Below are 13,287 nucleotides of genomic sequence, written 5' to 3' on the forward strand. Positions count from 1 at the left end.
CATCTATGCTGTGTTATCCAGGTAACTAGAGCCATGGCACAACCCAGAGTCCACCTGCCTCTCCAGCCCTTTCCACCATGGTACACTGCAGAATGAAGCTGTTGCTAACTGCTGATCTAAGCCATTGTATCCTCAGGCCAAACTTCTGATTTCAAACCAGCTGGGATAACAATAAACAGCTTGCAATACAGCCTGACACAGAGGTCTAGAGCTCATGCAGATCTCAGCCTCAATTCTCACTCAGAAAGCAGCCATCCACAACAAACTACTGGAAATCCCTGCTCCAAACAGTGGTGCTACTAATGTGCTTAAGCCTCATTTACACCAGATGGATGGAGAACAAGACATCAGCAACAAGTCAGCTAGCAGCAGTGAAGACATTCTCTTACCTTCCATGGCGTATTTCATATCCTGGGCAAAAAGACTCCACATCACCTCTGCGCTGATCTTCCCAACTGCGAGCTCCTGCGGAAACCTGAGGGGACATTTAGAAGAGGCTTTGGCATGTGTCAGAGCAAAGGGCTCTTCTTCAGCGCTGAGCTATACTACAACCTGAAAAGCTCAACATTACAGACACGTCCTTCAATCTAGATAAAGGACCAGGAGGAAACTGGAGATCGTGAACTGGACTCTGTGGTATAGATTAAGTAACCTGAAAACAACTCAGGCCCTGAATGTCTCTCCTAGAAGAAATGCATATAATAATTCTGGGAATGCGATCTCAATGACCTTGAATCTTTTTCCTCTTCCTTATCCCTTTTTTTTGGTTTCTCCTTTTCTAGGGTTAATAGACTGACAGGTGAACAATTATCTGGCACCTCTGCCATGTTAAATCAATTATCACTAGGGCATAATCTGTCCCTTTGTGTGTAATACCTTGTCAGACATCTCTGCCTCCTGCCCTGTGGAACTGTTGTAGGGGTATCCACTGGTAAAACAGACTCATTTCAGGTTCCTTTCCAACACTGTGCCAACTCCACCCAATGCAATCTCCCAGTGCTGCACTGAACACCACATTCCTAAATCACAGTGTAAGGTGTTGTCACCATGGCACCACAGTGTGCATTAATGTGTATCCCAGAACTGCTCAACATCAGAAAAAACCAAAAGAACTCTCACCCCATTTTCAGGTGCCTCCCTGAGTTCAGGAGTGTAATAATCAGGGTGTTTGTGCTCGAACGCCATCGTAACTGAACCTTTTGAAACTCTTCCATCCCAATCAAAAAGAGTTATTTATATAGACAGAGACAGATAAGACAGAAAGACAGACAGACAAGATAAGTACATCTATAAATACACAAGTGACAGAAGAGATAGAAAGCAGTTTAACAAATAAAGCAGAGCACACACAGACTAGCATTAGTCATACAAGACATGGAAGATTCTTACTGGTTCAGGACTGGGGTATAAGAATTCTTGTCCTCTTCTATGATGGAAACTATCAAAGTGATGAGCTTGGGCCAGAAATCAAGGTTCTTGATGCTGGGGCCCTGTTCCTCGGGAGGAAGGTCCTGACTTTTGTTCTGGGAAGGAAGCCATTGGAAAACCAGCATAAAATTTAAAGGGAAAGAAAAAGCTGGCAAATGTAGATCACCATGCAAACTCCAAACACTAATTATCTGTGGACCCATTCTTCCCAAGAGCTTCAAATTATTAGCAACTGCTGGCAACTTGCCTAATGTATTGTAAAACACAGAAACATTCCAAACCATGTTGGCTACTGGTGGTCTCAAACCCAACTAATCCCTGTTTTGTCATTTACCATGCCAAGATCAGGCCAGGCTCCAGGAGCCCTGCTGAGACATCATTTGCCCTAAGCTTATTGCAAATACTTGCTTTTTAGGCACCTGGTTGATGACTATATCCATGCTGACACATTGTGTGTGTATTACTACAGAGTGGCCAGTAGAACATTCATGGATTTGAAAATAGTTAGTGTCTAGAGGTACCTACTAAACACAGTGCAAGACACTGAATGCTGGAAAACAAGATAAAACTGCTTGAGGTTTATATATGCTAAAGACAGTTTCCTTGATCAGTCTACATTTGTTCTAATTGGCTTTTGCTCACTCAAAGCTACTTCAAACCTTCCCTTCACAAATAACGGCTCATGAAATAAAATAGCTGAGGCTGGCAAAATGGATCATAATTAGTGTAAAACAATTATCACCCTCCACTTACTAATTAGGGTTCATTAATTGATCATAAGTTTTGTGTGTTCAGAAGATAAGAAGTCACGTAATTTTGTTTGTGTTGGCTTTTTGTATCAATCAGAATTCTTGTTATTATCTTAAGAATAACAGAAACTTGGATTTCTGCCTGCTTATCAGCTACTCACAGGATCTGTCTGGTACTCGCGACTGTACAGCTCATGACAATTGTTGAAAATGTACTCGTAGGTGGAGTTGAGGCAAGCTTTTACACAGTCCTTCACTACCTGGCTGGCTCGGGGTGGACTCTGCAGCTCTTGGACCTGGCAAGGAGACAACAAAGAGAGTCAAGCAATGCACTGTTCATAAATCAAATGGAAAGAACACATCACTGGTTAGGGAACTACCCAGGGCTTGGTGGATCTGCATTCAGCAGCTTGAGCTATTGGTGACCTGAAACCATGAATGAGTCACTTTCCTCAGGTGCTAAAATGCAGCGGCAACACTTACCCCCCACAGGACCACTTGGAGCATAAAAGAGATTCGGAAGTGCCAAGCAAGATTCCTCAGAATAGATTGATGATGTGGCTTGGTATGTGCATAATCTGAGCCAAACACACAATTTCTGCTGAATTTGTAGGATTTTGTTATGAAGCCAGTGAGCAATCTTTCTTAACATTAGAAGAATGTGCGATAGACCAGAAGAGCAGATTACATCTGATCTGGAAAGTCTTGCTGAAGACCACTCATATGTCTTTAACTACAAAAACTTTAATTAAGGACATCTTTCATCACAAACTTCATTGAATCTTAAAGCACACTGGAATCCTTAGGGACATGACAACTGATATGCCTTCTCCTCTTGCAACAGCAGCCGTTTTCATTCCTTCACTGTTACGCTGCTTTAGAAAAACTCTTGTGAATACCACCTTGTGAATACAAATATAACCAGAGACAATTTTGATACTGAAATTCCTCTGAACTTTTCAGAGTAATTCTATACAACAAACTTTCAATACAGACAGATTGTCTGAATGAACACTCTCAGAGTTCTAGAACATCATTTACCCCAGGGTTTAGGAGTAAAATTTTAAGCACTTCCTGAAATAGCTCCAATTAAACACTTGTTTTGTTTTTGATAAGACAAAAATTTCTAAGTGGCATGTACTAGCTGACAACAGAAGGTTGCAGACTTTTAAGAAAGTTTAGAAACTAAAAATCAGAGATTAAAAATAATCTCTACACATGGCTAGAACAGTAAATTTAACTATGTGACTAGGACATTAGCTTTCCTAACAGCTCTCCTGGATCTCTACTGAGAGGTATTATCCCAATTCTACATCTCACACTCCACAAGATAAAATCTGAAATATTTACTAGATAAAAGATAGTTAAGATATGTGACTGACAGTGACTGATAAATGTTTCATATGGAAAGCTTCCTAACTCTATAAACAAAAGTATAACTCTAAAACTAGACAATTTTGTTTTCTCTTCCTTTTTTTTTGGTGCCATATTTATTACTGACAAACCCTAGGGAAAAAAACATTTTAAATCTTCATAATGCAAAATACAGTGAAGTAAAGATAAACTGTGGATGTTTATACATGGTCACAGATGATCTCCATTTTCCTTAAGTGTCTAAAGCACAACAATGTGAAACAGTGGTTCAAAAATGGGAAGTCAACTCCTTGGGGAAAAACTCCAGAGGTGCCATTCCCATCCCCACCCATAACATTACCTTCATCCTGAAAAAAGTGATGCTGGTCAGCAAATCCACTGTAGACTTCAAGTCCTGCAGCCGTTCACGACTACTGGCTGGGAAGTTATTCTGTTGACAAAAAAAGGGAAATCCTGTTGGAAAGCACAGTCAGATCCATGCAAGGCTTCAAGCATGTGCTAAATCAGGAAACTGTCTTGGAAACATTTCCTGCTTGAGAAGCTTGTACCAGTCAAAACAATGCTCAATAAATAAGGCCCTTTTTTCTGCAGGAGCTTATCTGTTTGCTTAATTAAATAGCTTCTCATATGAATGTAAAGTCTGTGGATGCCAGGAGACTGACAGCCCTCGGCAGCAGGAAATCTCTCCTTGGCTGTAGAAGGAGCAGGCTGGGAACAGCTTTGCCATTGGCAACCCTGGACTCTTGCCTGAGGTTGCTTGGTTTTCCTGCACTCACTGCTTGGTTTTTGGTTTCTCTTCTGAGACACCGAGAGGTGTGGTGTATTAAAAACCCCTCCAGAGAAATAAACTGGACTGAGAAGGAAAAATGAGCACTATTCCCTCTAAGAAGGTATTGTAACTACTCAGCTCCTGTAAGATCCCATCTGCCAAGATAACCATGTATCTTTCAGTGCCTTGTTCACTTTAATGCATTTATTTTATGTACTCTCCCTACCACCCTGCTGTCCACAGCCATACCTTCCTCTTCCAGTCTCTGGGTCCCTCTGAAACAAGAAGTCTCATCCCTTCCAGAAATGATATATATGTATGTGTATGTATGTATACATGTGCATTTAAGTGCATGTACTGATTGCAGCAAGCTTTGCTTCTTGCATGAGGCTCTCGCCTTTCTGACCTCAGACACTGTGCCCTTTCCTACATTCCCACTCACTCCATACTGTGTCATTTAACAGCATTCGTGTTCGTACATTCAAGCTGATGTGATTGGTTTTGATGCAAGTAAAACTGAAATGGCAGCTTTCACTTGGACAGCCTTTTCATATTTACACATTAAAAAATTCTTAGACAGGAAGGTAAAAATGGCAAGGGACAAGTTTTCACTTTTACTGAAGACATGCAGAAAAATATGCTCTCTTATGACAGCAGTTGAGTATTACTGAAGTTCAGCTAACCATTGGAAGCAATGTAATGCTCAAAGCAGTAGTTTGAAGATGTTCATTCCTAGACAACTCTCCTTTTTAATGTTAGGTTGTCCACACATGGACTCTCTGGAACTCAGAGTATTTATCAAAAACTAAAGACTTCCACGGGTCAATATCTAAATACAAGCCATTGGATGAATGTAGATTGCCATCTCCTGTCTTGAAAGCAGCAAAGTAACACCTTTTCTTCCAGAATTTGACCTGCTCTTCAAGGGTCTTAAAATAATTGCTAAATGCTGCCAAATTGCTTCAGTCATTTCTCTAAATATCGCGTCATTTAGAGAACACCTAAATTGTTTAAACTACACAAATCCTTCCTGGTCCTTTTTGTAAGATCTTACTTACTTGTTCCATAGTTCAGTTGCATTAGCAAACAAAAAGCAACTTTAAGTGAAGATCGAGCAAACAAAAAATGGCATCACTGCTAGAGATTCCTAATGCCATGCATTAATCACTTTCCCTCTACTACTCAGTGGATCAGTGCTCTATTTAGACCTTCTCTTACTAGCAATATGGCTTTAGAATAGCTCTTCACACAACATTCCTTTTATCTTCTTTTGCACCTTGCTCCTTGTCCATTTTGTTTTGTCTTCCTAATGCACTTCTCTTAATCCACTCATGTTTTCTCCTTTATATGGTTTTCTGTGTTTCAGATAAATGCACTAATCAGAAGAGGGTCTATTTTAAAATAAATAAATAAAATCAAAGCTCATATTTTGCCACTATTTTTAAAATTTGCAATGAATTGGTCACCAATTGAAATAATATAGCAAGGAATTTTAGAAAAAAAAAAAAGACCAGTCACATGGTAAGACTCTATTAAACTCTGGAGTAGCAAAGAAAGAAAGTAGAGTGTTTATGAAGCTCATTGGACTACTGTCAACATTTAAAACTCAACTCTTCACAATATGCTGAAGTGGGAGGGATCTCAAGCTTGACAACACATCTTTTAGATCCAGAGTCAGGGACAGTGATTCAAGTTCACCAAACCTAAAATAAGTGAAAACATGGCTGCAGGTCTTCTAAATATTGCTGTCATACTGGGGGAGAACAAATCTGCTTTCCCTTTCTAGATGACACCTGAAGTAGCTGATAAGAGTAATTCAAATTATTTCATTCAATCTAACTTATATTTCTGGGAGACTCTCAGAGATAAGCATAGTTCACAATCCTCATTATTTCAGGAGTCTTGAGGAAGTTATAATGGAAGAAAAAAACATGGTCTAAATTCTATCCATGAGGAAAACATGAACATTTGAGCAACAAGGTTGTCATGACAATTCCATAAGACACAAACTACCCAAAAATTTAGAAACATAAGAGAAATCCAAATGGTATTGTTTCTTCTCTGCCCAGCAGAATGCCTGAAAGGATTCTGTTTATTCCCACTCACCCTGTACATTGAGAGATCAATCCGAAGTGAATTATGAAGCTGGTCCAGAAGCTTCACAAATCGTTCTTTCTGTTGAGCAGAAAACATCAATAAACATCACACATCATCACTGTCCAATCGATGTTTAGAAAAAGCAGCAGGGTATCAGGTAATTAATGTTAGATCTCATGAGAGCGGGAGGAAGCAATATGGATACATGGCATTGTGCAAACAGTATTTTCTTTGGAAAGTGCTTTCTTTTTTTTTTAGATTTACTTTCAAACTGTAATTATTTCTGAGGTCTGTGTAATGTTAGAATTGTCAGAAAAACACTCCATTATCACTTTGAAGTAGAGGCAGAACAGAAACCCCTCAGATTTCTACTCTGCAATTTATACCTAACTTGTATTTAAGAGAAAATATTTAGTCAGAGATGAATAAAGAACAGGCAGAAAAAGGTCTAATTCAGAGCAATGACACAGCTCCAAGATCTTATTTATTAGTTCAGTGACAAGTATTACAGGCTTCTTGTGGCATTTCTTCTTGAGGTCAGGTGTCTCCAGAGGACTCTGATTTGGCATTGTGAACACCTCCACAATCTATTTATAATTTCTAATCTAATAGGAAGAATGAGCTTCTCCAAACACTTTTCCAGCATGCTCAACTCCACCACAAGTTGTATAAAAACATTTTAACCATTGGCAGATAGACTTTTTGTTTTGGGGTATTGTTTTGTTCTCGAAGCAGCTGCTGTTTTTAAAAACAAAGTTCTGAAATCACCAGATCACATGGTATATTTTACCAACAGCATCAACTTGCAGGGTTTAGTATTGTTTGCTCATTCCATACCATCTGTGCTCCAGTGTAATGTGAACACAAAGAATAAACATCATGATGCATTACAGTGATTGATATCTAAAATGTGTGATGATGACAACAATAAACCTGCACTCTTTGTCTAGTCTAAAAGATCTCTCCTGCTTCCAGCTCCTCACAGACTTAATGTTCCTTAAACAGAACAAGTTATTTACTGGAAAGTGGAAGCACCATAGGCAAATTACAGAAGTCCAATTGTGACATCACCAAATACACAAACATACCCCAAAATTGGAGGCTGCAAAGCGGTCCGAAGCAGACACATTTGTGGAGGCAGTGGTGTGTGCATAATAAGCATTGATATTGGCAAGTAAGGTGCTCATCACAGCTGGCACGCCTGGGCACATGTATTTAGAGGAGAGACATGCAAAATGCCTGCAAAAGGACAGTTCTGTAAGTCATTTGGTCTCTTCTGTGCAGCAGGATTTTACTTTTTCCCTTTAATAGACCCCTTATGCTTGCGGGAACCATGAACAGATGGAAGTTATGTTTCATCCCTTTATGTAGATCTCCAGCATCTCAGAGTTTTTTCAGGAAGATGCCATCTAGACAACGGCTCAAAACAGGAGAAATCCCTTCACTACAGGCCTTTTCAGATCATAAACCAGCTTCTCAACCATTTGTTGCCAACAGCTTGTGACTTAGGGTCTTGATGCCAACTCCTAGAACCAAGCCTGACACAAGGAAATCTATATAATTTGCTGCTGCTTAAGGCAGACACAGGTTCTGAGGTGACATGACTCACAGACTCAAGCTCTGCCAGGGGAGGTTTAGGTTGGATATTAGGAAGAGATTTTTTTACAGAGAGAGTAGTCAGGCATTGGAATGGGCTACCCGAGGAGGTGGAGGATTCACCATCCCTGGACTGGATGTGGCACTTAGTGCCATGGTCTAGTAATGATGGTAGGGTTGGACTTGATGATCTTTGAGGTCTCTTCCAACCTGGTTGATTCTATGATTCTATGAGGTAGCAGCAACTGCATTAATGCCCAGTGAGGGCACACAAGTATTTCTGTGTGGCACTGATATGCGATTCCTTAGAGCTAACCCTTCCAGCTTGCAGGACTGGATGTGGCACTTAGTGCCATGGTCTAGTAATGATGGTAGGGTTGGACTTGATGATCTTTGAGGTCTCTTCCAACCTGGTTGATTCTATGATTCTATGAGGTAGCAGCAACTGCATTAATGCCCAGTGAGGGCACACAAGTATTTCTGTGTGGCACTGATATGCGATTCCTTAGAGCTAACCCTTCCAGCTTGCAGGAAATATGCATGCTTATTTGCATTTTCCCATTCTCTCATTAAATGCAAGGAACCCTCCTGCAGGAAATCTCAAAATTACGCCAGGAGCATCCAGGCTTGTGAAATAATTAAACAATCAAATAAAATCTGTTAGACATAAGGGGGGAAAAAATCAGAGCTTAAGAGGTCTTACGTTATGAGACATTGCAAGTAAAGGTCATTCCAACATAAAGGAGAGTTGGACCATTTTTAAGCACAAATCCTCATTCAGCTCTCAGACTAAATTTGAGAACTATTTACTAAATGTGCCTTTCTCCCTAAGGAACTCACAGAATCACAGAACATTCTGGGTTAGGAAGGGCCTTTAGAGGTCATCTAGTCCAACCCCTGCAATAAGCAGGGTCATCTTCAACCAGAAGAGATTGCTCAAAGCCCCATCCAACCTGACCTTGAACACTTCCAGGGTTAGGACGTCTACCACCTCTCTGGGCAACCTGTCCATTCAGTGTTTCACCGCTCACATTGTAAATAATGTCTTCCTTTTATCTAGCCTAAATCTACCTTCTTCCAGTTTAAAACCATGCTTGCTACATGACACTTACATACCAACTGGTCATTTAGACACTTTGTTAAAATATCAACACATAAAATGGCTTGGTTTAGCTTTAAGAAGGTGTGAAGAGTGGGGATCTAATCAATGTCTCGTCTCCTTAGCAGAGAGGAGAGGGTTAGAATCATAGAATCTATAACTGATAGATATAATCTATTCATAGACCTCTAAAATCATTAAGTCCAACCACTAATACAGCACCACCATGTTCACCACTAAACCATGTCTCTACATGCCACAACCACACATTTCTGAGCACTTCCAGGGACGGTGATTCCACCACTTCCCTGGGGAGCCAGCTGGTGAGAAGTGAGCCAGGTCAAAATCCTATTGGAGGGAAGACTAAAAGATAGGCAGCAACATGCAGTGGCTACAGCACAGGCAATTCAAAGTATGATTTTCCAGTTTGGGTTTCAACCAGGAATTTATTTCCCAGAGTACTACAGCCTGACGACAGTAGCCGAGAGAGGCAGTATACCTTCATCCTTGGAAATTTCCACTGAAAAAGGCCCTGAGCAGGCTGGTCCAACTTCCAAGTGAGCCCTTCTATAAGCAGCAACTAGAGCTCCAGAGAAACCTTGCAGTTCTTTTCCATTTTGGCTTAAACCAGTAGGTAGAAAAGCTGCTTGCAAGGTGACATAAGTACAGTTCATAACTCACTCAAGGACCCATAACCCAAAACTTTCAGCTTCTAATGTGAAAAAGTTCACTTTTGTCTGCTATATTTTATACAACACTTAAAATAAGAAATGAGCTAAGCATAGCACTACTAGTATTTAAGAGGAAGAATGACTAATCTCAAATCCAAGCAAAAGTACAGTGACAAGGAAAATATTCTTTGAAGATGAAGAATTGCATTAGCCTAGCTCCAAAGAGGACAAATCAGTGGCTCCATTACTCAAACTTTCTATAAATGCCTTTAGCAGCACCTGGGAAATCAGTCACTTCAAAGGACTGTAACAATTGCTGCAACAGACATGTAGGACAAATACTTTCATAAAACCTCATCCCTTCTCACATCATCAGAAATCTTCAGTGGGAACCTTGAGCGATATTTTTTTAACAGAAGAGTTCTCAAGCAAAGATCTGAGAGTCTTAAAACAGGAATGTCTGAGCTATCAATAATAAAACATGATCATTTACACTAGTGAAGTTGGTGTATTTCCTTAGAATTAGTTTTAAAATTGTTCAGACACTGTGTTCAGATAGCAGCTTAATTCCAGCGCTTCATCAGATATTAATTTCTAGACTTCAAGGAAACCAGTGATTCAGAGACAGGCAGTCTGCTCCCATAAGAAGCAGCTATTACCGCCAAGCCATCCATTACCAATACATTTCATCTTCTAAATAGTAAGAGTCACATCAACTAATTACACCAATTATCTGCACTAAAAACCACACGAAAAGCATCTTACGTCATGGCCTGGTATATTGATTCAATGCCGTAACGCATTGCAAATTCATCCACGATCTCTTGAGCTGTTTCATCAAAATACACCTTCCATGCATCATCTCCTTTGGCATCAGGGATCTTCACCACCCCATTCCCTTGCACATCTGTGAGATGGTGAAAGAGGTTCTGAAATACAAGACAGGAATATATTTATATGTGAGGCTGCTGAAACATCTAAGTAAGATTCATGAAGAGCCTGGAACTGCTGAGGTGGTGGCACTAATGCAAGCTTCTCCTCTTTCATTCCCTCTACCCACTATATATTTTCTGCTTTTACCTTCTTTTCTTCCTGAGTGCTCCTAGCTGAATTTTTTGCATGCATATCTACAACTTTACTCAGCAGACATTGTGAACGATGCAGAAGAGTGCTTCAGTGCACTGAAACCACACACTAATTAGTTCCCTGAAACAATCATATTCCTGTCCTCAGAATGAAATGCCTTAACATGGACAAGATATTTAAAACTAGCTGACATTACAGCTCTCTATCAGCATTGTAATTATTATACAGCAGAACAGTCCAAACATTTTTTTTCCTGAAAAGGACATCCTTAAGATCACCCCTAACAACCAGACACTTGCATTATTATTCAACATAACCTTTCACTTTAACTAACACTGCAAAAGTTTTCTGCTATCATTGCTGTGCAGAAATTGCACATTCAGCTCAGTGGGTTTCTCAGTAATCTTCAAATTCATGCCACTTACAGATTCATCAGCCTTTCAGACAGCTGGCTCCCTGCAGTAAGGGATGCAAAAGTCTAATGATCTCATTAGTAGCTTAGAGGACTCTGCTTTACACTACTGGTTTTTTTCTGATTTAATCATTCTGTCAAGCATCTTCATTTCAGAATACACAAATGAAAGAAGGTGATACTTAAAAAGGCATATTTTCAAGAAAAAGAGCAGTGAGTGATCATGCATGTTCAAAGGGGAAAAATGAAACAGCTTACCAAACAGAAGCTATCACTGAATTAAAAAACAATAAATATGTATTGAAGGACACAACACAGCCTACTAAAAGAAGCCTACTGATGTTTTTTGTAAGTTTCATATCTGCCTTACAGATCTTCCCTGTAAGGCCAGAAGACACCAAAAGGCTCATCCAACTCAGCATCTGAATAAATATGTTGTTCTTGTAGATGAACACTCCTCTCTGTAATACAACTGTCCTTCTTGTCTAAGATGAATTTGTTTAAAGCTCACTGGTCCTCAGGATATTCTTGTGTACAGGGCTTTGACTCTCTTCCTTATTCCAGCACGGAGAGACTGACCCTGATGCCTGCCTTTCCCTTTGATACAGATAGAGTGGGCACTATGCATCTTTCCAAGACAGGCTTCCCCCATTTTCCATTAGCTTTGCCCACAAGTCATCTCTAGATTTCTCTCAACGTCTGCAGCACTGCCTGCCCAGTTCAGTCCATCCTGAGACAGGTCAGTACTCAGTAAATTCAGCTCATCTTCTGTTCACAACGGTTTTTCATAGCTACACACCAGTGCAGCAGCACAGAAGAATTTATACCACTAATATCTGCATCCCTCAACAGTCGATGTCCTCCCTAATCAGAATTTACTCATAAAGCATTTTAGCATGTTTCCTCTAAAGAAAGACATAGGTAAAGTACATGTTGAAAACACCACTCAAGGAAATTCAGGGGTTTCTCCACATTAAACTTGTGGGGGGCTCTGAGTGGAATAATGCCTGATGACTGCCTGACAGCAGCATAGCTGTGACAGTAGGACAGACTAAGCCAGCCAGCCCCAGTGCAGGGGAGACAGCCTAAAGCCACCTTTGCCTCCCTGTCAAATGCAGGTCTGATGATTCAGTGTGCTGCCAGGTCTGCGTAGCAGGGAAAAGAAAGCTCATCTAGGGTATGGAGGAGCGTTTCAAGGAATAAAGGTCAGAAAATTGCTTCTTCAATAGTCAGAAGGAACATGATGGTGACTGAACCAGCTTCTTACCTCATGAAGGCAAGTGTACTGAATATGATATGGAGCCACCTTCTCCTCGCCTTTGATCTCCACGCTGATTTGCAGGCGAATAGCTCCAGACACTGCAGACTTATCTGTTCGCTTCTCTAGAAGGACAAAACATCAGCAATTATATACATTGCTCATGTTCAGAGCACAGCCATCTTAGGGTAACAACACTGGCAAAGAAACTGCTAGAAGCTCAGGCTGAGTCACCCCAGAGAAAACTTTCTCTTTTCTTTCAAAACATTGACTACTAAGTAGACATCAGCAAAGCAACTCCCATGATACATCCTCAGTATGACACATCGAGCTAGAACTACATACATTTCTAGACATAAGACAGCCTTTCTGTCAGCAAATGTGCTATAGTGTCTTGGATTCAGTCAGCTGAACTGGAACCACCAAGGACAGACTCCTCTTCTGAGACTGGGGCTGACTGATGTGGAATTTGCCCCTAACTTCGTCACAGCCCTGAACTCCTGGGAATTGCTGGTTGTCCCTATCAAGATTTTGGACCTCCTAGGTTTACTGCTGTGCCTGTCAACTCAACATCATCTGGTTACTGGCTAATACAATCACTGAGAAAGGTCTCAACAACTCGCCAGCCCAGTGCAGTGCACTTCCAGGTCTTATAAACTGGTAAAATGTTTGTGTTGGCACAAAATCAAGAAGGACACAGGGCAGTATGTCTCAAGCACAGGTGGAATACAGGCCTGCTCCAAGCATT

General features: G+C 40.6%; 1 protein-coding gene across 1 annotated transcript in view; it reads right to left on the minus strand.

Moving 5' to 3' along the window:
• LOC103809045 (protein unc-13 homolog B-like) overlaps positions 1 to 13,287 on the minus strand; it is a gene marked incomplete at its 5' end in the record, with an annotated part of 147,181 nt that overhangs the window by 48,759 nt on the left and 85,135 nt on the right. Inside the window, 8 exons of the mRNA XM_009081856.1 lie at positions 390 to 475; positions 1,390 to 1,523; positions 2,339 to 2,473; positions 3,892 to 3,981; positions 6,427 to 6,495; positions 7,506 to 7,656; positions 10,549 to 10,712; positions 12,549 to 12,664. Of these exons, the coding sequence (XP_009080104.1) occupies positions 390 to 475; positions 1,390 to 1,523; positions 2,339 to 2,473; positions 3,892 to 3,981; positions 6,427 to 6,495; positions 7,506 to 7,656; positions 10,549 to 10,712; positions 12,549 to 12,664 (945 nt within the window). The remainder of the gene's footprint in view (positions 1 to 389; positions 476 to 1,389; positions 1,524 to 2,338; positions 2,474 to 3,891; positions 3,982 to 6,426; positions 6,496 to 7,505; positions 7,657 to 10,548; positions 10,713 to 12,548; positions 12,665 to 13,287) is intronic.

This window comes from Acanthisitta chloris, unplaced genomic scaffold (genome assembly GCF_000695815.1).
Source record: "Acanthisitta chloris isolate BGI_N310 unplaced genomic scaffold, ASM69581v1 scaffold429, whole genome shotgun sequence".
NCBI lineage: Eukaryota > Metazoa > Chordata > Aves > Passeriformes > Acanthisittidae > Acanthisitta > Acanthisitta chloris.